Source organism: Cnephaeus nilssonii (genome assembly GCF_951640355.1).
Source record: "Cnephaeus nilssonii genome assembly, chromosome: 22".
Lineage (NCBI taxonomy): Eukaryota > Metazoa > Chordata > Mammalia > Chiroptera > Vespertilionidae > Cnephaeus > Cnephaeus nilssonii.
The window spans coordinates 10,182,028-10,208,017 of record NC_137093.1 but is presented as its reverse complement, the minus strand read 5'-3'; the positions used below and the strand labels follow the sequence as shown (position 1 = coordinate 10,208,017).

Sequence of the window (25,990 nt, the reverse complement as noted above, 5' to 3'; positions counted from 1 at the left end):
CGGTGTGCTGTTATAGAGCCATCTCCCACACAGCATTAAGTGAAAAGAGCAAGCTGTTTTGGGAAAGGGGGAGTGGGGCTGGGATGCATTCAGAGGAGAGAGAGAGACTCATTTTTCAGTTTATCTCTGCAACAGATCTCCAACCCTATTTCCCCTTCCTCTGGGCATACAGCCTGATGGACTTCCCCAGACTCCTATACGTGGAGGAATGGAAACGACTGAATTCTAGCTGATGAAACAGGGCTCAGCCCACAACACTTTCCCGTGTGCCAACCTTAATGCTTTTTTTCTCCGCTGGTTGTGACTTTGGGAACCAGGTGTTGACTTCAGAGTCACACTAAGAAAAGCGCCTGGGTCCCCCCTTTCTGCCTGTAGGGGAACGTGACTCAATGGGAACAGGGACTGTATTGTGGTTAGGCACTGGACTTTCATGCATAATGGTTTGGCAGCTCTGCTGACTATCATGATATCCTTTTGGTAATCACATTAGCGCTTCAAAGGGAACAAGAACACACACACACACACACACACACACTCACACAGACTGTGGATCAACACCTTTGCCTGGTACTTCATAGCTGGGCCTTGGTCCACCTCTTTGGCCTCAGTCCAGGGGTTGGAGCCTCAAACAGCAACCCAGACACTTGCCCAGAGGTGTCCCTTTCCTCTGCTGTCAAAACCTCCTGCCAGGTTTCTTCACCTCTCCCTTGGGCTTTTGCTGATAGTTATATTGCTGGAATGCACACATTGGACAAGTACCCATCCCCCTCACTATTCAACACGTCTCATTCCTCCCAGCATCCTCAGTGCTCAGCTCCCGGATGTCCATGGAATAAAACAGTTTACAAGATCCTAACTTCCAGCCCTGCCTTTCTGTAGTCCCTTCTCCGCAGACTAAGAAATCGGTAAGTTTAAGATGCAAATTAAGTCATCCTTCCGTTCTAAACTCCTTACCACCACCTCTAAGGCCCTATCTGCCTTGGCCCCGCCCACCTCCCCCCTCCCCTCCCCTCCCCTCCCATCACTCTCCCCTAATTCACTTGGCTCCATTCTTTCCATTTCTCTGACACGTGCCAGGGTGATCCCAATTGCAGGCCCATGTACCTGCTGTTCCCTCCCCCTGCAATGCTCTTAGATCTTAAGCTTACAACCCAGGTCTCACATGTCACTTCCTGACCGTGGGATCTAAAAATCAATGCCTTCTGCCACAACCCTGTCTCCATCCTATCCATTCCCTTCTCATCCCTGTCACCCTCTGAAACCGCTCGCCTTCGGTTTAACGTCGGTCTCCCCCACGAGAGTGGAAGGCCCCGGAAGTCAGGCCAGGGGCGCTCGGATCAGGCCTGTGCACATTAGGTTCAGGCGCAGTAAGCGCGAGGTCGGGCATCCCACACTCGCGGGGCCACGCCGGAGGAGTGCGGGGCACAGAGGGGGCGCGCTAGGGAGGGCATCAGCCGAGGGCAGCGGGTCTCCATCCCCACCCCAACCTCTCCCCTCCGCGGGCGCTGCGGCCTCGGGGCAGCTCCGCCCCGAACGTGGGGGAGCGGCGAGCACGCCCCCCGCGCCCAGCTCCGCGCCTGCGGGTTGGCGGCCGCGCAGGGGCGGGGAGAGGCTGTGGACGCCGGGAGCCTTCGGCCGCCGCCCGCCGTCCGCCACCCGCCACCCGCTCCGGCCGCAGCATGTTGCGCGCAGCTGCGCTCGCCGCCACGGGCCTCGCGCCGCGCCTGGGCCGCCGCCTCCTGTCCGCCGCCGCCCAGGCGGTGCCGGCCCCCAACCAGCAGCCCGAAGTCTTCTACAACCAGGTGAGCCCGCCGGCGGGAAGGCCCTAGGCCTCTTTGGGCCTCAGTTTACCTAGTGAGCCGCGGCTGGACTGGGCGCACGCCTCCCCCCTGCGAGCCTGCTGGCCCTTCCCCGCCTCGGGCGGCCCCTATTGCATAACCGGCTGTGACCGACCGCCTCCGCGGCCGGTGGAACTGCGCCCCTAGGTGTTCCAAGCCTCCCTCCTGCCGCCTTGCTGCTCAGGCCGCTCAGTCGCCCCTGTGTCTGCGTAGGTCTTCATCGTCACCCACTCGAACGACGTTCCTGTTCTTGCACGTCCCTCTTTGCAGGAACTTCTAAGTCGTTTCCTTGGTCATCTCTTCCCCCTCCACTCATGCTCTTGCCCAAGGGGCTCCGGAAGGAAACACCAGGGCCGGGCGGTGGGTTGGGGGGGGGGGGGGGGTTGGCTTTCCAGCTAAGGTTCGTTGGCTGAGGCGGAGGCCAAGGCCGTTGGGCGCCCGCAGCATCCTCACTGCTGGGAGTGGGGAAAGGGTGGGGGACTGCCGCCCCTGTGCAGGCCCGGGTAGTGTCCGCCTTCCAAGGAGCTGGCTTTCTGGGACCAAACCAAGGAGGGGCTTTCCAGGGGAACACCGATTCCCACCGCGATGCCTTGTTGGCACAGGGCTTTGTGAGGTTCTCTGTGGATCTGTGTTTGGTAAAGTGGGAGTTCACCGAGAAGGCAGTCAGTCAGGAGAGTTCCTGTGTGTGTGCAACAAGTGGAGTCGCTGCCCTTCTCTGCGCCCCGGTTTCTTCTGTGAAGTGGGAAGGGGGTTAGCACAGGACCTCGTCCCCTCCTGAAGGCACTTCCAGAAATGGCAGCTTCTAGTTCCCTGCACCTTTTGTACCCGGAACCATCCTAAGCATTTACCTTACAACAGCCTTTGGAGGGAGGTACTGTGGTTATCTCCATTTTACAGATGAAGAGACTGAGCTGCAAAGAGGTGTAGTGACTTGCCTCACGGCTGAAGTCAGTGGCAGAGTTGGGGTTCACATCTAGAGCCCAAGAGGAAGCTCCCTACCCAGACCATCCTATGGTGCTGTTGATGCATCTCTGGGGGGGACTGAAGGGAGAGTCGGCCCTCAGGTGGCTACTGTCAGGCCCAGAGTTTGGCTGCAAAGCTGCACACAGGTGATGGGTAAAGGCACGTCCACGTGATGTTAGGGAATGTTTCCAGAGAATAAAAACAGTGTCCTTTGTATAACACGAGCCAGAAGTGCTGCAGCTTTAATTCCCTTGGTGTAGGCTGTGTGAGAAGTTCATGCTTGACTATCAAAAGATCAAGCAGAAATATCATGGAGGGAGAGGTTTCAGCTCCCGAACCTTGGTGGCCACATGGAGGTGAGAAAAAGGGTACAAACACACAGGTCTGGTGGATAACCTGAGTCCTGTTCTCCAAATTTATCTGGGAATGTAAACTGGGAAAGTAAGTTGGGGGAGTGGAGTGAATTCTCCTGAGGCTTTTTCCCCTCCAAGTTGTTTTTTTAAACCTCACCCTAGAGGATTTTTCCCCCATTTATTTCTAGAGAGAGTGGAAGGGAGGTAGGAGGGGGAGAGAGAGACACACACACATTGATTGGTTGCCTCCTGCAAGCGCCCCCACAGGGGCTGGGAAACCTGAAACTGAGATATGTGCCCTTGACTGGGAACAGAACTCACAGACCTGAGCTTTAACCACTGCGCACCGGCCAGGGCACCTGTGGCTGTTTTCTATCGGATTTTTGGAGATCATAAAAGTAACATGGGCTCACTGTATAAAAATGCATAGAGTATGGTAAAACTTCCCCATACCCTAAGGCATTTCCTGTTAGCAGATATTGGGCTGTGATCTTGCAGACATTTTCTCTGTATTTGTGTGTGTGTATGTGAGAGTGAGAGAAAGAGAGAGAGAGAGAGTGCACCAGATTTTTTTTCCCATAAGTAAGATTCTAGCACTTTCTGTTCTGAAGCTATCTCGTTGAACAACGTATCTGCATTCTCTCTCACAGTGAGTACTTTCACATGTTCCTATTCTCCCCAAGGACTGCAGTCTCCCAGCATGCTGGCATGCTCTTCTTAAAGCTCCTAGCACTAGCAGCTGTATTTTTGTTTTGTTTTTAATTCTCATCTGAGGATATTTTTCCATTGATTATCAGAGTGGAAGAGAGAGGGAAAGATAGAAACATTGATGTGAGAGAAACACATTGATTGGTTGCCTCCAACCAGGGCCCGGGCCAGGGAGGAGTCTGTAACCAAGGTAAGTGCCCTTGATCGGAATTGAACCTGGGACCCTTTGGTCCGCAGGCCGACACTTTATCCACTGAGCCAAACTGGCTAGGGCTGTTTTCAGTGTTGAGTTATTGCAAACCTTGTTGGCAAGAATGCCAAGGCCTAATCCTAAACTATTGAACCTTTTACCAGGGGCTCTGGATACAAAGCTGACATTTCCCTGGGGTTATCAGTTCCTTGAAGTTCAGTGAGTTGTTGGGGAGTCTGAAATCTGGAGTCCCCCCAGAAGGAGATATTCTGACCTCTTCTGAAGCTGTGCGGATGAAATGGGGTCGTCCTAAAAGCGCCCTTAGCACCTGCCTAGCTCATGACTATTGGTCCTTCCACATTTACCGCAGCCTTCAATGGCAGTGGGGATAACGATGCTGCTGAGTTTTCAAGATAATATGATGTAACTCCATTTTATGTGGGTGCTGTTGGAGTTGTAATTTGTTTCCTGAATGAGGGTTTGGGGTGAATTAAATTTGTGTCTCTATTCTTAGCCTCTTGACCACAACACTCAGGAACTAAAGAGAAAACTGACAAAAAGGGAATTAGGAAAGGATCTCTCTATATGAATGTTCTGATTACAATAGTAATACATCCTCAGTACACAAAGTGAAGCATGTGTGTCTTGCGGACATGTGTAGGTATCCCCCAATCCTGTGATTTTCGATCACTTATATCAGGCCATGTGCCGAAGGCCTGTACCTACATTTTACCTTGCATTCTACCAACAACTCTATGAGCCAGGCGTTACTGCTGTCCCATCTTACAGATGAGAAAACCAACTCTAGCATGCATGCCATTAGCCACCTGCTGCCTCATGACCAGGCTTTATGGTCAGGAAAAGGATGTAAATATTTAAGGGACAAGGGAATGGATTGTTTGAAATTCGGACGGAGGAGCTATGTTCCTAGCACTGAGATTAGAATATTGAGTGTTGCGCAGTAAATATTTACTGAGGGCATGAATGGTTACCATTAACGAAACTATGTTTACAGCTTGTGCTCCTGTAGCAGGGAATGGGAAAGAACATGTCGCCCCTCCCCAGCCCTCCTGCCCCTCCTGAGGGAGGAGAGTGAGTTACAGACTAGACAGCCGCTGTTCCCTCCAGGCCCCAGCACTAGCAGCTCTCGGTACACACCCAGAGGCCCCTCTGCTCTCCCTTCCCCCTCTGTTGCCCTCTGACCCTGAGGTCTGTTCCTCACTCCTGCCTGTTTGTGTCCACTTCTCACTTTGTTGGTTTCCTGGTTGACTGAGTCTTTCCTGCCCAGGATGGTAGCACAGGAGGCAGGACTTGGCCGTTTACTCAGTGCCTGGCACTCAGTGAAACTTACTGACTGTGGATGAGTGAATCCAACCTCTCTGAGTTTTGCGAACAGTCCAGATTCAAAGTGTCAAATCCCGATGCGTGGCTAGAGTGTCGCTCTGCTTCTAGAAACGAATGAGGAAGTGGGAGCTGGAGGCCCCCCTCCCAGGGTGACTGAGTTACGCGTGTTATGTAAGTCAAGCTTTGGGTTTCTGGCAGGAGATTATGACACCTTTGGCTTGGACTCTGCCCTTGTGCTTATTCAAGAGAAATAACTGAAACTCCTCACTGGGAGTAGGACTTCCGCAGAGGCTCGGTTCCAGAACCTTCCTGCCCTGGCCCCTCCCCAGAGAGGAAGGCCAGCTCCAGAAGGGAAATGGGAACCCTAAACAGAAGGAAGATTCCAGGTTCCTGCAAACCCAGGATTATCTTATCAGTTTGGAGGGAGGATGGATTGTTGAAAATTCAACCATGGAGACTGACGCAGCAAATTCAGGGCTTTGAGAGGCAGATGGGTGCCAGGGAGTGGTCTTTCCAGGTTTCGTAGTCCAAGATCAGGGGGGACAGGGGTGAGGACAGTGGGAATTTAGCCAGACTGGCCCACCTCTCTGCTTCATCCTTCATGATCTTTGCAAAATAACAATGAGAACTTTTCTAGGACAAACTAATTTAGTATGTTGCTGTGCAGGGAACAACACAGAACGATACAGACCGACCTGGCCCTTGCTCCTAGGAATCTTACGCCCGAGACAGCCACAGGGTCTAGAGTAGTGTATGTGCAGGGGTGAGACCCCACTAGGAGCGGGGGGAGGGGTGGCTTAGGAACTTTACACCCCAGACATGTTCCCCAGGTGTTAGCTCTACTCCTCCATGAGACTCCCTTTCCTCCACATTCCCAGGGCCGGAGGCTGACTCTCAGAGAGGACGGGTGTGCAGGGCTCCACCAGGCACAGCCGACCAGGTCTCCTGGCTTCGGCCTGAGCTCTTTCTGCCACACCTATTTCCCCCACTGGAAACTACCCAGCACCCACTTTTTTCTTCTCCTTTGGGAAGAAAAAAGGTGTCATTTTCCTTAAGATTAATGATCAACCAACTAATCTGAAACCACACAACAAACATATTTCCAAAGAATCTGACTGGTGTTTACCCACATTCTCCTGCCAAATGCCAAGAGCCTTTTACTGTAGGTGCACAGCTGCGGATTCCCCCATGATGGCGGGGTAGGGATTGCGCTGAGATACCAAGTTTGAGCCTGGGAAAGTGACCTTTGGTCGGCCCTTTCCTGACTGGCTCCTTGCTGTCACCACCGTCATTGTCAACAGCATTGCACTTACTCCATGGGAGGCTGGCCGCAAGCACTGGGAACTGTCACATGCCCTTTATGAGGGTTGCTATAGTGATTCCCGAAGGCTCAATGAGGTGATGTGCCTTGCCCCATGGGACACAAGTAGGAGGAAAAGTGTCCGGATTCATCCGGGTTCTAGTCTTGATCCCTGCTCTTGAGCATGGAGCTGGGCCAGCCCTCCCTGGGCCCTGCTGGCCCGGAATCTCTGCCCTGGATTGAGCTATGACCTTGGCTTTGCTTGGTGCTCCTTTTATCAGTCAGGGCTCTAGTCAAATGCCCGCTCCTTAGAGGCCCTCCCCAGTCATCCCAGCTAAAGTTCTCTATCACCCCCCACCCTCTAGAACCGTCCCTGGATCCGGTTTTTCTCCTTTGCACTCGCCCTGGCAGTCTGAGGTTGCTTGTGTATTTGATTGCTTCTTTATTTTCTGTGCCCAACAGAATGCCAGCTACATGAGAGAAAGGTCCTCATTGGGTTTGGTTTCCACTGTGTCCTCAGCCCTAGAACTGTGCCTGGCTCATTGCCGGTGTTCACATTTGCTGAGTGGACAAAAGAATAATCTACCTCGATTCTCCACAACCCTGGGCACCAGTGTATTAAAGGAAAGATGGTTGCAAATTCTTGCAGCTCCTCCCAAGGAGAGGTGGGGCCTCCTCTGTCCCTTCCCATGAGTCTGGACTGAGCCCTTGACTCACTTTGATCAATGAAATTGGGTGTCAGAAACGAGGCCATGTGACTTCTGGAGCTAGATCTTAAGAAGCCTGTCAGCATCTGCCCGGGTCTCTTGGAACATTCTTCCTGGGCAAGCCAGCTGTCATGCGAGAAGTCTACTAGCCTAAGTCCACCATACGGTCAGGAAGCCCAAGCAGCCATGTGGTGCCAGATGCAAGGGAAGAAGCCATCTTGCACATCCAGCTCCAGGCACCCTCACTTTGCAACCACCTGAGCCCAATCAATGGACACAACTGTTAGATAACAGTAAGTCAGTGTACGTCACCATTTTGAGGTGATGTTACACAACTGATAGGTAGGAAGATAACTCTTCATTTTACAGATCAAAGAAACCAAGACACTGAAAGATCAAATGACTCACCCGAGGTCAGTCGGCAGAGTGGGCACTCCAGCTCGGATAATCTTCAAGGCCTGTGGCTTTTAACCTCGTGGTCACATCATGGAGTTAATTTATATGTTCTTCCTGATTTTTTGTTTAACATCCGTTTCGGGTTGAGAACTGGTCCTGAGAACTTTCTGCCTTCTCATTGTAGATCTTCATAAACAATGAGTGGCATGATGCTGTCAGCAAGAAAACGTTCCCCACCATCAATCCATCCACTGGGGAAATCATCTGTCAAGTAGCTGAAGGAGACAAGGTGAGAACCGGTGGCTTACCTCGGGGAAGGGGTGGGCAAGGATAATTTAATTTTTTACTTAATAGGTTTTTGTATGATGGAAACTTTACCGTGTGTGTATTGCTTCCATAACTAAAAAAATGTCAATTAAAAATTTTGAGTAAATGAGTCAACAGAAACTCTTCCTTGCAGACAAAGGTGCTAGACTGTACGTGAATTCACTACTTCCTACTGTTGTGGATGGTAGACTTGGAATTGAACTTGAGAATATCTACTCCAGTCTCTCCAGAGCTAGATGGAAATCTTGTTGAGTAGAATTTGGGTTTCCTGAGATCTAGCTCTGGTGTTGGTAGTATGTTTTGTTTTCATTATATATACACATAGTAATTAAATAATAATAGTTAACGACAATTTTTTATATTATACTTTTAATAAAAATATGTATTTTTAATAGAAACGGCATTACAAATAATTCAAGAATGCCTCCTTCCCTCTGCTTTAAGACAGTCTTCTACAGTCATGATTAAGGCCTGCTGCCTTTGCTGAAAGCAAATGTGAATATTCTTCTGGGTGGTAGGGTCGTCTGACAGCAAATGTGATGAATGAGAACCGCGCTCCCCACTTCCTGAGACACATCTCTCTTAATAAAAAATGGTAGCTGATTTGTCTGGTTGATTTACAGCGTCCCCGAGGAGAGGGAAGCTGGTAACCCTGCATTTGCTGGGCACTGCCAACTGTCTGAGAAGGAATGGGTAATTAAGTTCATGGAGCTTGCTTTCTTAGGAAGGGAGAACATGGTCACATTCTAAGCACAGACCCTGGAGTGCCTTTCCCTCCAAAACTCATTGGGGGATTTTGAAATGAAAATACAGAAATGGAAACCGCCAGCGTCCTCATTCCCTCCGTGACCCCTGGAAAGGCGAGCCTGAAGCTCACCAGGGGGAGCCCTTTGAGGCTGGGACGGACCGTTGGGGCAGGTTTCTGTGCAGGCATTGACTGCTGGGCAGTGGGGTGGGCAGTGTTTGGGGGTGGCTATTGCTCAGAAGGCCTGAGCTCCCTTGCTGGGTGTCTTCCAGGAAGATGTGGACAGGGCAGTAAAGGCTGCTCGGGCCGCCTTCCAGCTGGGCTCGCCCTGGCGCCGCATGGATGCCTCCGACAGGGGCCGGCTGCTGAACCGCCTGGCTGACCTGATTGAGCGGGACCGGACCTACCTGGCAGTGAGTTCTCAGCCCCCTTCCCTCTTATCCCACATGGTGAATGGGTTCAGAGCATCTCATAGACAACCAGGAAGGGGCCACAGTGCTGACAGGGAACTGGTCAGAATGGCAGAGGCTGGGTCCCTTTGGGATATGCCCCTGCACCAACCAAAGGAGTCTCTTTTGATGCAGTGGGTTTGGCTAAGCAAGGAGGAGACTAGGGGAGAGAGGAGAGCCATGTTGGGGAGCCTTCCCAGGAGAGAAACCCCCAGGGATGGACACCTCTCCTGCGCATCCTTCTCCCTGGCTGCCAGAGGCAGAAGAAACCAGGAGGCAGTACGCCTTCCTCTCGCCTATCCATTCTGTACATAGCGGCCAGAGTGACCCTTCTAGAAGGCGAATTCTATCATGGAGCTCCACTCCGAGGCCTTCCATGGCATCCTGTGTCCTCAGGATAAAGTCCTGTTTCCTCGACGTGGCCTGCAAGGCCCTGCTGGTCTGGCTCCATCTCCTAACTCATGCTGGACCATGGCCCTCACACACAGCTCAGCTCACCTGCCTGCGCCCAACTTCTCGACTACCAAGCTTCTTTGAGCATCAGGGCTGTTTGTTGCACATGCTGTTCCCTCTGCCTGGAGTGTTCTTCCCTTCATCACCATTTGTACTTTCCCCCTTTTCCCAGTCACCTCCTACATGTCCTTCAGGTTGGAGTTTCTCAGACTGGATTGGCCTTCTTCCTAGGGTGTGCCCGCAACCAAGGTACATGCCCTTGACCGGAATCGAACCTGGGACCCTTCAGTCCGCAGGCCGATGCTCCATCCACTGAGCCAAACCGATCAAGGCCTTCCTAGTACTCTTAACCCATGTGATTGATGATTCCTGTCTTTCTTCACTGGCTCTTTGCTCTGGAAGCTCCTTGTTAGTCTCTGTATTCCCAGCCCCTGGATCTGGCATAGAGCAGAAACTGAAAACAATATGTTTGTGAAATGACTGAATGAGAAGTTGGTGCATCATTCTCCTCATCTCCCTGCTCATTCTCCCTGCCTTTGGAGAGGGAGGGCCACTGGCCCAGAAAGGCTGCGAAATTCAGTGACCCAGAGTGGCCACAGCCCTTCTCAGCCTGTGCTGAGCCTCTGTGCTGCTTGTCACTGGTTTGTTTTGTTTCATTCCTGTGCCAGCATGTCTGTGCTGATCTTGTTCTCTTTTCTTAGGCCTTGGAGACCCTGGATAATGGCAAGCCCTATATCATCTCCTACCTGGTGGATTTGGACATGGTCCTCAAATGTCTTCGGTAGGGCCTCAGGCTTCCTGGTCTTTGTTCTGGCTGTGCCAAAGGGGAGGGAGAACTGGGGAGGTAGAAATAGGATAATGTAAATGGATCATGAGACTTGGAAAAATGTGTTCTATTGGATTCCATCTTGGGAAAATCCCTCAGTACCAAAAGTATAATCCTATATTAGAGGCCCAGTGCATGAAATTCGTGCACTGGTAGGGTCCCTAGTGGCTACTGGCTGCCGGCCGGGTACTCCCTCCCTTCCTCTGACTGCCTGCTGCTGCCGCTGGCCAGGGCCTCCCTCCCTTCGCCCCAGCCACCTGCCTCCACCGCTGGCCTCCCTTCCCCTGGCCGCCCCCGCCCCCTGGTTGAACTCCCAGAGGAACTCCCATAGTATGCAAATTGTCCCCTCGGGTGGTCATTAGACCAGGAGATTGGGAGTTCGACTGCTTGCTATAATGTGCTGACCACCAGGGGATGGCGCAGGACACGGCGGGAGTTGGCGATGCGCTGCGACCTCTCGCCAGCTACCTGGGGGCTGGGGTGATGCGGTGAGAATGCGGGTGTCTGCCTAGCTCGCTCTCACTCCTCCTGCTACCCTCCCCTGGGATGCCAGGGCTCGAGTGCTGGGGAAGCCCACGCGCTTAGGTGCCGAGTGCCTGCGAGGAGCCCGCCCTGCACCTGTGCAGCCTCTTCCGGGTGAGCTGGGCCGCAGCTACCGGCACTGCAGGGGCCAGTCGGGCTCCCTGTGGGTTCACGCAGGAGCTGGTCTGCGAGGCCAGCTGGGAGAGAGCGCGCTCCCCACCCGGCTTCCGCATGGCGCTGTGGGGCAGCCCAGAGGCCCACTGCACCCTGGCCTGTGGTGTCCAGCTGAGTTCACTATATCTCCCCATGGGGACTCGGGCACCATGACTCAGGTGGAGGGGGCGCGCGCGGGGACCCGGGGCCTAGGTGCTGCCCAGGGCCCAGAGGTCAGCTGGGCCCTGCCCTTCCACACCAGATGCTCATGCTTCAATTGCCAGCCAGGCCTAAGGACCACACCCATGTGCGAGTTTTGAGCACCGGGCCTCTAGTCTAGTCATGCTTCTCTTGATTCTTGAGTCAGTTTTGGTAATTTATGTTTTAGTTGGATTTGTCCATATCCTCCAGGTCAGGGGTAGAGAATGTATAAGGCCTGCGAAACCATTTGGTCTGGCCCTGCCAAGGCATTAGGGGTAAGTTAATTGAATATTTGACCAAATATAGCAGCCTAATGTTTAAGTTGATCATTTTGTATGGCCCTTGAATGATGTTTTAAATATCCAAATGGCCCTTGGCAGAAAAAAGGTTCCTAGTTGTCCAATTTGTTGGCTTCAACTGTTCATAGTATTCTCTAATACCCATTTTATCTCTGTGAGGTCGATCAGAATATCCTCACTTTCATTTCTGATTTTAGTTATTTATGTTGTCTCCCTTTTTTCCTTATTCTAGCTGAAAGTCTGTCAATTTTGTGAATGTTTTCAAAGAACCAACTTTTGGCTTTGTTGATTTTGTCTATTTTTCTGTTCTCCATTTCATCTATCTCTGCCCTAATCTTTATTTCCTTCCTTTGTGTTAGTTTGTTATTTCCTTCCTTTGTGTTAGTTTGATCATAAACATTTTAGTGACCAAGAAATAAAAGATGAGGAATGGGAGCTTTGTTGGAGCTCTTTGTCAGTAGCAGAGACTCAGTCTAATCTGGACCACACAGGGTAAGGACGCTATAAAAAAACAAACAAACACTTCTTTTTTTTTTTTTTTTTGTATTTTATTGATTTTATAGAGGGAGAGGGAGAGAAAAACATTAATGATGAGAATCATTGTTCAGCTGCCTCCTGCACGCTCCCTACTGGGGATTGAGCCTGCAACCTGGGCATGTGCCCTGACTGGGAATCGAACTGTGACCTCCTGGTTCATAGGCTGACATTCAACCACTGAGCCACACCAGCCGGGCCAGAGTCAGAACTCTTAAAGCCACTAGGTCTCACTGCTGCCCACTCCCAACCCCTAGCTTCTTTCTTTTCTCGACTACCACCAGCCTCCTTCAGGCCAGTCTGCAGGTTGGAATCTGACGGCCCACACTGGGACTTGCTTCTGTCTGTGATTCTAGCCAGACCGAGTGGCATTCTCAGTCTCTTCGAGATCACTGTGCAAATAACAGCTGTTTCCCCAAGACCATGTGGACCGAGGTGAAGGAGAAGCAGTGCCAGAAAAGTCGGGGTTGGCAACATAACAGGTTCCCAACCAGGGCAGTTTTGTCCCGGGGAGACAGTGGGCAGTGTCTGGAGACATTTTTGGTTGTCACAACTGGGTGGGAAGGGGTGCTGCTGGCATCTAGTGTGTAGAGGCCAGGGATGCTGCTAAATATCCTCCAAGGCACCAGATTTCCTGAAATAAAAGCCGACCTGAAAGCTCCCCACCACAAAGAATCATCCAGCCCCACATGTCAACAGTCCCCAAATCGAGAACCTTGATGCCCCAGAGAGAGCAGCCTGGCAAGTCTCGGCAGCGCCCTCGCCTCCCTAGGTTGCAGCAGTGTGCCTTTGTGCTGATTCAGTAACTATTTTGAGGCGTGCAAAGCACATGCAGTACAGACCTGGGAGGAAGAGAACAGCGACGCCTTAACTTGTACAGGTTGGCAACTCCCTGGCTAGTTTTCTCCCTGTGCTCAAACCCTGGTCAACCTTGTTCTCAGGCTAACTTTGTCAGAGTCATTTCAGACATCTTTCTTTTACATGTTTTTTAAATTTAATATATTTTATTGATTTTTTTTTACAGGAAGGAAGGGAGAGGTATAGAGAGCTAGAAACATTGATGAGAGAGAAACATCGATCAGCTGCCTCCTGCACACCCCTTACTGGGTATGTACCTGCAACTAAGGTACATGCCCTTGACTGGAATCGAACTTGGAATCCTTGAGTCCGCAGGCCGACGCTCTGTCCACTGAGCCAAACTGGTTAGGGCTCTTTTACATGTTTTGTTTTTCATTTTTCCTACTTCCCTGGAAACTTAACCATCACATGCCATAAACACATGCTGTTCTCTTCTCCCGATTTGCCGCGTCACTTGTGTCCCTGTGTCCAGGTAATAAGCTTTGAGAGGCTTGGGGCCCAGTTGATGACTTTTCTGGTGACTGCTCTGTTAGATGGGTTTGCACGTTTCTACCAGATCTGATCCATGGTTGTCAGATGCTGGGCCGGTGCAGCAGTCACAGTTTATTAAATCTGAATGTTTATTAAAAACGTCCATTCCATGCCTGGCTGGTGTGGTGCAGTGGTTGATGGTTGACATATGAACCAAGAGGTCACGGTTTGATTCCTGGTCAGGGCACATGCCCGGGCTGCTTGACCCCCAGTGGGGGGTGTGCAGGAGGCAGCCAGTCAATGATTCTCTCTCATCATTGATGTTTCTGTCTCTCTTCCTTTCTGAAATCAATAAAAATATACTAAAAAACAACAAACGGATTCCTGGGCATCCACCCCAGAGAGCCAGATTGAGAAAACTGGAAGTGGGCTCTTGGAATTCGGTGTTTTTTATGAGCATCCCAGGTGAATCCGGGAATTAGAGGTTAGTTCCCTAGAGTGGATTATTGTGACCTTAGCAGTTAAGTTGTTCTGGGAACAAGCCAAGAGCAAGGGCAATTATCAGAAACACCCAGGTAGACAGTTTGAGGTTTTTCTTTCTGCTGGGATTTATAGGGGTCCCTGACAGTCATTAAGTTTGGACTTTTTCTTTTAAAGTTATCATGCCGGCTGGGCCGATAAGTACCATGGGAAAACCATTCCCATCGATGGGGACTTCTTCAGTTACACCCGCCACGAACCTGTGGGTGTGTGTGGGCAGATCATCCCGGTGAGTGTCAGCCTTATAATAAACGAGTGGAGTTTATTGGGAGCGCCTTGAGGTGTAGCAGTCTCCAGCAGGCTCGGGAGTGCGAATGTAGGCTTTGACAAAGCCAACTTGGATTCAGGGCCCTGCCCTGCCACTCATGAGCTTTGTGACCTTGGGTGAGTCACTGTCCCCCTAAGCTTGAGTTTCCTTATCTGCAAAGTGGAAGGGAACACAGACCTGTCTTAGGGTGGAAGGGCAGGGAGGACTGAATACAACAGTTTAGCTTCGTACAAAGAAGCACTCAGGAAAGTGAGTCCCTGTTTCACCCTGCCTCACCCATCTGTCTTAAAGCTACGATTGAATTGGGGAAGCGGGGGGGAGGGCAGAAGAAGGGGTTCAGGGAAGTCACTGCTGCTCTCTGGGAGTCACTTTCTGTGGCTTGGGTTCGGGAGTGACTATTGTTTACTGCAGTGGAACTTCCCGCTCCTGATGCAAGTATGGAAACTGGGCCCTGCCTTGGCGACTGGAAATGTGGTTGTGATGAAGGTGGCTGAGCAGACGCCACTCACCGCCCTCTACGTGGCCAACTTGATAAAGGAGGTGTGTGGCTGTCCACTTGACCTCTGGGTGCTCTTCTACAAGCTGTCTCTACAAGAGTTCTGAGGAGGGGCCTGAGTCCAAAGTGAGGGGTGTTTGTGGAGCAGGGGCTAAGCACCCCGTCACCACACTTCAGCCAAAGAGGCCCCATCTTTCCTGTTTTCTGCTTTGGGCTTCGTTGTAAGACCCCTGTGAATAATGAAATTGTTCTAAGTGAATACCATGGGAACTCCGAGACACGTGTTTCTTGCTGTACTGTTTAGCATCCCAGAGCGGTTCCCCATAAGATGACTTCTGCTCACCTATGGCCGGGTCCCAGTGCCGTGGCATCTCTGGGAAGGGATGTGTGTTCCTCTGTCCAGGCCCTGGAGTGGGAGAATGATGCCCGGTGTCTCCTGGTTGTTTGCCCACAGGCTGGCTTCCCCCCTGGCGTGGTTAATATTATTCCTGGATTTGGTCCCACGGCTGGGGCTGCCATTGCCTCCCACATGGATGTGGACAAAGTGGCCTTCACAGGCTCCACCGAGGTAAGGCGTCCCCAGGACCTCAAGCTTGCTGGGTGTCTGGTTCAAGTTCTGACTATCCCGAAAGGATGATGCATTCAAGATACATGTGTTCATCCAACAAATAGGTTAGCGGTGGCTTTGTGCCAGGCTGAGAACGTGGAGGCGAGGAGCACCCCGTCCTTCCCACAGTGTGCCGTGCGCAGGGGACCACACTGCACACATCGTGGGAGGGAGGCAGGGTAGTGGGTTTGAATTCTGCTAGACTTGTGTTGTCTGAGAGTGAATTCTGACTCCATGTTAACCAGCTGTGTGACCTTGAGTAAGATGCAGCTCCCAAACTTTTTTTTTTAAAATATATTTTTATTGACCTCAGAGAGGAAGGGAGAAGGAGAGATAGAAACATCAATGATGAGAGAGAATCATTGATCAGCTGCCTCCTCCACGCCCCACACTGGAGATCGAGCCCGCACCCCGGGCATGTGCCCTTGACTAGAATCGAACCTGGGCCCCTTCAGACGGCAGGCCGATGCTCTATCCACTGAGCCAAACTGGCTAGAGCAGCTCCCACACTTATAAATCAAGGAACAGGATTGCTCCTACCTCTGAGGCCATGGTGAGGATTGAACTCCATGCACACAAAGCACTTAGCACAGTGCCTGGTATGTAAGTGGCGCTCAGTGTGTAAAAGCCACCCAGCAATGACTGCTGTGTCATTACTGTCATTGCCATCCTAAGAGCGCAGGGTGGGGCAGCGATGGTACGTGAACGGCCAGATTTGGCGACATTCTCCAGGTCTCTCATAATCTAGCGTCTCACTCGAGTCGTGGGGTCCTCTGTTGTGTGTCTATGAGAGCATTTGGTTCTTCCTCCTCCCACTGAGAGCTGGTCTCTGTTTCTGCTTCCCGGAAGGTTGGCCGCCTGATCCAGGTCGCTGCGGGGAACAGTAACCTCAAGCGAGTGACCCTGGAGCTGGGGGGGAAGAGCCCCAACATCATCATGTCAGATGCTGATAGTAAGTTTGCGGGGGGAGGAGGTTTGGCCATGAAGGGAGCCACTAGCTGTCCATGCTGTGTTCCCTCACTCTAGCAGTCCTCATGTCCATCAACTCCACTTCTGGGCCAGGGCCTTGGGATGAAGGCCAGGCTCCTCAGCAGGCCCTCCAGCCAGCACGACCCAGCCTCTCCCGCTTCTCTCCTCTCTGCTCCCTGTAACCCAGCCAGCTGAGCCGCTTCGTGCCCGGCCGTGCCCACGCTTTCTCAGACCAGACCACTTTTCTTCCATGACATCCTTTTCCCGGTCCTACTGAGGAGCTCCCAGACTTGCCCTTCCCTGCCCCCCATAGGCTGGCTGGGTTGGTCCCCCAGCTGCCCCCGGTTTCGTCACCACTGTGACCGTGTCTGTCTGCCACTTGGTCTCCACACTTACAGAAGGGAGAGATCTGGTCCCGCTTGTCCCGGCACATGGTCTGGCACCCAGCAGGCGCCATGCTGTTGGTGGCGTGAAAGGGTTGAGGCGGTAGGCAGCCACGGGGCCAGGGTCGTCGTCCTCTCCTAAGGGCCGTCTCTCTGCCTCCGCAGTGGACTGGGCCGTGGAGCAGGCCCACTTCGCCCTGTTCTTCAACCAGGGCCAGTGCTGCTGTGCGGGCTCTCGGACCTTTGTGCAGGAGGATGTTTATGCTGAGTTTGTGGAGCGGAGCGTTGCCCGGGCCAAGTCTCGGGTGGTTGGGAACCCCTTTGACAGCCAGACTGAGCAGGGGCCGCAGGTAAGCCGGCAGCCACAGGCGGGCCTGGGTGTCTGGAACCAGCAGGGAGAAGTAGAAAGGGCCTCGGACTCAGAGTCAGGCAGGAATGGCTTAAAGTCTAGGCTCTGCCATGTACCAGCTGTGCGTCCCTGAGAAGCCACATGGCCTCTCTGAGCTGCCATTTGCTCATCCTTAGCACCTGCCCTTCATAATTCAAGGAGGCTGCAGAGTGGAAATTAATGATGGAAAGCACTTTGTAAATTACATACACACAGTAAATATTAGCAGTGTCTGTGCAAAAGGGAAGCTTGCTTCCTAGACTTGGCCACCTATGAAATGCATCTACCAGAAGGACACGCAGATCTGTTAACCATGGTTATTTCTGGGGAGTGAGGTCGTGGGGTCATGGGGTTGTGGGTCATGACACGAAGAGGGGAGGGTCTTTACTTCACTTTATACTCTTCTGAGCTGTTTGATTAATTTTTTTTAACCAGGAAGAGGTGTTCATTTTAATCAATAAAATTCTAGTCAATGATAATTATAAGAAAAAGAAAATACAGCGCCTCTCTACCATTTCCTCTGCATCCTGGTCCTTTTTCCAGCGTTGTCCTTAGACCCAACCTGCCCTGGGCTCCTTCTCCACAGGGCCCTGCACTGGCCTCCTCCAGCCACCCCTCCTAGGGACAAGGAGTCTGCAGGGTCTGGGATGCTCCCTGCTCCCACATGGCCCTGAGCCTACTTCCAGGGCCCATGGGTGCCTCTCTGCAGGCTCCATCCTCCTGAGGGTGTCTATGCTGCGGGTGTTCACTCCCCAGGCACCAGGACGGCCAAGGAACCTTTTAAAAAATTAATCCTATATAATAAAGATGTAATATGCAAATGGTCGTTACGCCTTGATGCGTAACAACCGACCGCGTAACGACTGGATCACGGATCAGCAGGAGGGTGGGGCAGCGAGCTACAAGTGGGCGGGCAGCGGAGAGCTACAGGAGGGGGCAGGGCAGCAAGCTATGAGGGGGGGCGGGGGGAAGGGGGAGCTACAGGAGGGTGGGGCAGTAGGCAGAGCTACAGGAGGGCGGCAGCGAGCTACTGGCTACAAGCAGGCGGCGGAGAGCTACAGGAGGGGGCAGGGCAGCAAGCTATGAGGGGGGGCGGGGGGAAGGGGGAGCTACAGGAGGGTGGGGCAGTAGGCAGAGAGCTACAGGAGGGCGGCAGTGAGCTACTGGCTACAAGCAGGCGGCGGAGAGCTACAGGAGGGGGCAGGGCAGCAAGCTATGAAGGGGCAGCAGGTGGCGAGCTACTGGAGGGCAGCAGCGAGCTACTGGTGCAGGGCTACTAGTAGACTGTAAAAAACCCCACAGAAAAATGAGCAGAAACTATAGAGTTCCCATATACCCCTAACTCCCCCTTCACCCCCCTAGTTTCCCGTTACTGACATCTTGCATTAGTGTGGCACATTGGTTATAATTGATGAGCCCATATTAATTCATTATTATTAACTAAAGTCTATAGTGTACCTTAGGGTTCACCCTTGATGTTTCACATTTTATGGTTTTGACAAATTATAAAGACATGTCCACCATCACACTATCATACAGAACAGTTTCACCAAAAATCCCGTGCCCCACCTGCTCTTCCCTTTCTCCCTCCCCCCAGCTTCTGGCAACCACTGATCTTTTAACTTCTCTACAGTGTTGTCTCTTCCAGAGAAGGTCATGCAGTTGGAATCATACAGTATCAAGTCTTTTCTGATGGGCTTCCCCTCCCCCCCCCCCCCCCCCCCCCGCCCAGATTGGCTCTTTTTACTTAGCAATGTGCATCTAAGGGTCCTCCCTGTCTTTTCATGACTTGATAGCTCATTCCTTCTAATGGCTGAATATTCCATTGAATGGATGTCTACCACATTTTGTTTATCCACTCATCTATTGATGGACCCTTGGGTGGTTTCTACTTTTTAGCTATTTGAATAGGGCTGCTAATGAATCTCACCATCTCTTTTTCTCTCGTTTTTCTTTGTGGTTTGTGGATATTTAATTATTTAGTATTTATTATGTATATGTAATTTATAAAGTGCTTTCCAAATTTGTATACAAATTTAATAAAACAAATGGGGTGGGGGCATGTGCTAGAGGGGTGGGAGCAGGCAGGGGTGGGAGCACTGTGCTTAGTACTTGTGATAATGGTGGGAGCACTGTGCTTAGTACTTGTGATAATATGTAAAACTTTCAACAATAAAGAATTTTTAAAAAAGCCATGGTACATTTACACACACACACACACACACACACACACACAATTTAGTAAAAAAGTGTTTAAAGTAACATGTAAGATCCTCCTCCACCTTGTTCCCTTTCATGTCTATTTTCCATAGGTAACCACACTCACACAGAGTTAGGTTTCTATATGTTTTAACAAAAATAGGATTATGTACTATGTATTGTTCTACAAGCTTTCTCCCCTCTTTACAAAACATCTTAGGCTATCTTTCTAAGTCAGTTCACAGATCTATTATTAATGACAGCTCAATATACGGATGTACCTGAGTTATATTAACCCGCCCCTCTACTAATGTATACTTAGATTTCTGGGGTTGTTTTTTTTTTGCTTTTACAAAGTGCTCCCCAGTGAATGTCCTTGTTTAGGTCCCTTTGTCATATATAGAATGAATTACTAGAAGTTAAATAGTTGGGTCAAAGGGTATGAGCATTTAATTTTTGACTGATATTAATAAACTACTTGCCAAAAGAGCTGTACCAGCTTATAGTCCTCCTTTTTAAAGATTGAGACATAGAACATATTTATTAGTTCTTCTAATAGTTGTATGAATATTAGTGTGTTCGACATACCTTTGCCATCAATGTATTTTCTCACTTTTAAATTTTTAGTAATTTCATAGTTGAAAAATAAAACCAGAGGGTTTGCTGTGCAGTTCTTTGAGGGCCAATGAGGTTGTTTGAACTTTTTTCTTATATTTATTGGCCCTTTGTATTTCCTCTCTTAGTCTTGCTTATTCATTTCCCAGTTGTCTCCTTGTCAGTGTGGTTCTAAGCCTGAAGCTAGGCGAGGTCTGGCTCTAGCATCTCTAACTCTGGGCTCCTTCTCCTGCAGGTGGATGAAACTCAGTTTAAGAAGATCCTTGGCTATATCAACTCTGGGAAGAAGGAGGGGGCGAAGCTGCTGTGTGGTGGAGGGGCGGCTGCTGACCGAGGCTACTTCATCCAGCCCACTGTGTTCGGAGATGTGCAAGATGGCATGACCATCGCAAAGGAGGAGGTTAGCCCGGGGCCAGAGCTCTGGGGAATGCTCTTAGAAGTGGATAATTCAGTCTAACATTTGGACACTGTGCCCCAACAGCTGGCTTTGGGCCAAATCCTGGCTCTGTTCCTAGGACAAGTTATTTACAATTCACGTCTGATCTCGTCCCTCTCCTCTCAGGGCTACTGATGACATTTTGACCACTTTGAGTTTCCCCAGTGCTTTCCCCGCAGAGGGCTGAGAGCAGTCACACCCCGACAGCAACAAGCACACTTAGCTCCTGCATCTTGGTTTCTAAATCCCTTTCTTCACACAAAGGAACCAGGATTCCTTGAAGAAATGGCTAATTCCAGGAAAAGGGCAGGGAAAGCACAAGATAAACCTGCAATGTCTTGAGAGCAGAGACTGTATTTTGTTCAGTTTCTTCAGCATCTAGTGTGTGCCTTGCTGAATGACTGACTTAAATTTTAGACATTAAGTCTGTGTGACATGCCAGTAATGCAAACATTGCAGAATTGTTTAGAAATAATATCCATATGTAAAGCATGTGGCACATGGGAGGTAACTGACCCCGTTAACTTCCTTTTGTGTTTCAGTAAGCTTGGGAGCTGTTGTCTCTGGAACTATTAGGGCGCCTCTGGGAACTCTGTAAAAGGTGGATAGTAGGTGGTTCCATGTCTGCCATGCCCTCCCACTCTGCTCTCTCACCACAGATCTTTGGGCCAGTGATGCAGATCCTGAAGTTTAAGACCATAGAGGAAGTCGTTGGGAGAGCAAACAATTCCAAGTATGGGCTGGCTGCAGCTGTCTTCACAAAGGACTTGGACAAAGCCAATTATCTGTCCCAAGCGCTCCAGGCTGGCACTGTGTGGTAAGAGCCTCCCAGTAGCCCCTCACACCCAGGCAGGGCTCCCCAAAGCCAGGGTCTTCCAGAATCCAGTGCTTACATCCTAGAATTTGGGGTACTGGGCTCAGTTGCTCTGGGCTCAGGGAGTGTGTGGTACAGCAGACAGATGACAGCTTCCCTGCCCCTCTCCAGGAGACTCAACTTCCCTCCAGTCCACATGCGTGTGCAGTTCTTGGGCAGCAGATGCATGACCGGGGGCTCCTTACCAAACTGTAACAAGGGTGGGGGACCAGAGCTAAGGGCCCTTCACAGGATCTTAACCTTTTGCACTCGGATGTCGAGTGTGACTCGACACGGTTAGCATTAGAATAAAGGAATCGAGAAAAAAGCAAGCGAGTGCAAAGGGTTAAAAGTTTAGCATCTCCTTCACATTCATTAGGAAGGCTGAAATTTTAAAATCCAGAAAATACCAAGTGTTGGTGAGGATGTGGAGAAATTGGAACCCTTGCACATTGCTGGTGGGAATGTAAAATGTTACAGGCACCATGGAAAACAGTCTGACAATTCCTCGATAAGTTAAACACAGAATTACCAGAGGACCCAGCAATTCCACTCCTAGGTATATACCCAAAAGAAGTAGAAATATACATCCACACAGAAAAGTGTACCCAAATGTTCATAGCAGATTATTCACAATAACCAAAAGGTGGGAACAGCATAAAAGTCCATCAACTGGTGAATAAATAAACATAATGTGGTCTGTCCATGCAATGGAATATTATTTGGCCACAGACAGGAAAGAAGTATTGACACATGCTACAACATAGATGAATCGTGAAAACATGAAACTAAATGAAAGAAGCCAGACACAAAAGGCCATATCCTACATAATAAAAAGGCAATATGCAAATTGCATCACTCTGCTACGCCCACGATTGGGCTGGCTGGAGGCGCGGGGGGCGGGACTCAGGGTGGCCGATTGGCTGGCGGTAGGAGCGGGGGGCGGGGACTCGCGAGTCCCCGACTCCCGCTCCTCCCACCGGCCGTTAGGCCAACGCTGCGGAAGGACCCATGGGGCCGGCGGAAGACGCTGGTGGTGGCCGATTGCGTGGCTGCTGGCAGCAGTTTTCCGCCAGCACCAGTTTTCCTCTGGCCACCCGCCGATCGGAGCGCCTCCCGGATCGGAGTTCCTCTCGGGGTAGCCGATCGCGCTGGCAGGAGGCGCTCTGATCAGCGGGTGGCCAGAGGAAAACTGCTGCTGGCGGAAAACTGCTGCCGGCAGCCAGGTGAAAGTCTATTGCACGAAACTTCGTGCAACGGGTTTCTAGTCTTATAATAAAACCCTAATTTGCAAATCAACTGAACGGCAGAATGACCGGCAGAACAACCGGTCGCTATGACATGCACTGACCACTAGGGGGCAAATGCTCAACGCAGGAGCCGGGCTCACGGCTGGCAAGCGCAGCAGTGGTGGCCAGAGCCTCTCCCACCTCCGCTGCAGGCAGACGATGATGAGCTGAGGGGTCCCGGATTGCGAGACAGTGCAGGCCGGGCTGAGGGAAACCCCGCCAGTGTATGAATTTCATGCACCAGGCCTCTAGTATTATGTGATTGCACTTACAGGAAATGTCCAGAAAAGGCAAATCCATAGAGTCAGAAAGTAGATTATTGGCTTCCAGGGGTTGGGAGGGGGAATGGGAAGTGACGGCTTATAGGGCACAGGGTTTCTTTTTGGGGTGATAGAAATATTCTGGGATTACTTAGTGGTGATGGTTTGGACAACACTGTAAATATGCTATAAAACACTGAATTGGACACCTTAAAATGGTGAGTTTTAAATTCAATTAAAGTTTTAAAAATTGCAACAAAAAAAGGTTAGCATCTAATTAGCAAAAATGGGTTAATAAAACGAGATGCTGTCACGTGGTGTTCCCTGTTATACTGACATCCATCTGTGACCACATCATGAAGGATGAAGATGGCGTATGGCTTTATGTCTTGTAGATTGCTTTCAACTCCTATGTGGCTGGTTATTACTATTCTTCTTCCCATTCATTTTTCCTCAGTAAAACTTTAGAGCAACAAAGGAGGTCTGAGGGGTATGACACATATCCCCGAAAAGTTATTTCTGAAATCTTCTTTCAAATTATAGGATCAACTGCTATGATGTGTTTGGGGCCCAGTCACCGTTTGGTGGCTACAAGATGTCTGGGAATGGCCGGGAGCTGGGAGAGTACGGCCTGCAGGCATACACTGAAGTGAAAACCGTGAGTATGGGCACCTTCTCAGCCCTCTCCATCATGACAGACCACCAGTATTTATTACCAATTTCTTGTTTTAAGCTAGAGAAGCTACAAAATAGGGTAAAGACCCAGTCTGTGCTCTGTCCCATGAGAAAGAACTAGAGACTGGACTACTACTCTGCCTACAGTCTTAAAACAAAACAAAACAAAAACAAAAGAGGAAGGGAGAGATAGAAACATCAATGACAAAAGAATCATTGATTGGTCGCCTCCTGCATGCCCCCCACTAGGGAACAACCCCCAAACCTGGGCATGCTTTTTTTTTTTTTTTTAAATTTATTATTATTTTCCTTTTTTTTGGGGGGGGGGTATGTGCTTTTGTAGAAAGAAGTGGCAGCATTTGATTCATCTGCCAGCACTCACACTGTTCCAGGCACTGTGCTTAGTGCTTGTGATAAAGAGTCCTGTATTTTGAATTTGGAACTCAAGTGATGGATGATACTAACAAAAATAGGGATTTTTTCAGGATAGGAGTCAAGTTTGCAGGGAGGACCAACGAGAAAATATCTTCTTTTAAACTCATTTTTACTAAGTGCTTATGTTGTGCCAGAATCTGTGCTAGACTTTCTTAGGTACGTCACCTCGTTTTGTGCTCACAGCAACCTCATGAAGTAGATACTGTTATTGGCCCATTTTACAGATGAGAAAACAAGGCATGTAGAGTTGAAGTACTTGCCCAGTAGGGGGTAAGGTTGGGCTTCAACCCCAAAGCCATCTGAATGGACTCTTCCCACTTAACACACTGAGATACCTGTAAGCTTCAGCACATTGTTTTTTCCCCTTTGATTCTTTTGGGGAAAAATAGGGATCTAGGTTAGGGTCTCTCAGCCTCGGCACTGTCATATTTGGGGTTGGATAATTCTTTGTTGTGGGGCTGACCTGTGCAGTGTAGGACTGTTGGGCAACATCCCTGGACTTTTACCCTCTAGATCAGGGGTGGGGAACCTTTTTTCTGCCAAAGGCAATTTGGACATTTACTAGTATAACATCATTCGCTTAATATAATTCATTTAATATAAATTTCTGTTGCTATGAAAAAAGCTCCTAGATTTATTGAATTTCGAGTCCCACCTGTGGTTGCCTTGGCAGAGTCAGACAAAATGATTTTGCCGCCCCCGCCCCCTCCCCCCCCCCCCCCCCCCCCGCCGCCGGCATCTAGATGCTAGTAGGAATTCCTCATCCCCCATCCCAGAACAATCACAGGTGGCTGGGGTAAGGAAGGCAGAGTGTGAGCTCATACAGAACATAGCCCTAGTGGTTCCTGGGTTTGGCCAGGTGGTCGTTCAGATGTTAGAAGTAAGGAAGCCCTTTCTTCGGAAGGTGCCTGCAGGTCAGCACGGAGATGTAACCGCTTCTCTGCATCCCCTTACAGGTCACAGTCAAAGTTCCTCAGAAGAACTCATAAAGAACCACACTGGCTTCCTTCCTTACCCAGTGACTGGGCGTTCAATGGAATCAACAACAAAACCAAGAGAAAAAAAAGTCTCAAAAGAGAAATTCTCCTACACAATCTCTTGGATCAGCAAAGGCCCAGAATTTGAATTCCTTTTGGGTGGGGGTGGGTGAAGAGGTTATAGTTTTTCAGAAATAGCCTGGAATGTCGTATCCCATCTGATCCACTTTTGTAACTTGCCTTTAAGGGGGAAGGAAAGCCTTTGTTTACAGCTGTACTAACGCTGAGGCCACAGCTAGCACCTTGTTTTGTATTCTGGGTTAAAACTCATTAAAAACACTGCTACTCTGCACTTTTTGGGTGACTCTTCCTCGGTCTCAGTAACCCAAGGAAATGCTGCCACGCATGTATGTGTCCCTGTGTTTGCATGTCACACTATTTACGACACCCCTCCCCTACTGTGGGTAAATAGCTTTTGTTTGTGTGCATTAATCAACAAATACCTATGGCCTGTCCCCCTGCAGCAGGCTCCGTGCTAGGCTCTAAGGATGACACCTACACAAGACTCCCAGCCCCTGCTCTCTGAGGGGGGTGAACCAGGAAAGAGGCGCTTCACGTCTGAGCTGGTTCTCTGTGCTTTAAGTTGAAAAGCATGATCAGATCAAAGGACACAGAGTCTTGCTGGACCCATTTCACCAGATTGATTTGGAAACCAGATGTCAATTTTAAGTTAGGGCTGTATTTCCTTTTGAATCTCCCATCCAGAACACTGCCTTCCTTTAGTCAAGGGATCTGGCAAAATTTGTACTGTTAATAAATTAGGAATCAGAAGATTCCTTGGTGAGCAATGGAATCAGAGCAAAAAGAGTTGAATTGCAGTAGTAGTTTGTGAAGACAGTGATCACCTTTGGATCACAGAGCCCTTTAAGAATGTGAGGAAAAGTTTGCTCCTCTCTTAAGAAA

At 50.2% G+C, this 25,990-nt stretch overlaps 1 protein-coding gene across 1 annotated transcript; it reads left to right on the top strand.

The window, feature by feature from the left end:
* The first annotated feature begins 1,574 nt into the window (after nucleotides 1-1,574).
* Nucleotides 1,575-25,379, top strand: ALDH2 (aldehyde dehydrogenase 2 family member). The gene is made up of 13 exons (XM_079762570.1): nucleotides 1,575-1,802; nucleotides 7,984-8,088; nucleotides 9,144-9,284; nucleotides 10,475-10,554; nucleotides 14,295-14,406; nucleotides 14,857-14,985; nucleotides 15,396-15,509; nucleotides 16,398-16,500; nucleotides 17,066-17,250; nucleotides 20,338-20,502; nucleotides 21,198-21,355; nucleotides 23,484-23,598; nucleotides 25,007-25,379. Exons 1-13 carry the CDS (start codon nucleotides 1,680-1,682, stop codon nucleotides 25,037-25,039), a joined length of 1,563 nt encoding a protein of 520 aa, XP_079618696.1. The 5' UTR covers nucleotides 1,575-1,679; the 3' UTR covers nucleotides 25,040-25,379.
* Nucleotides 25,380-25,990: the final 611 nt, after the last annotated feature.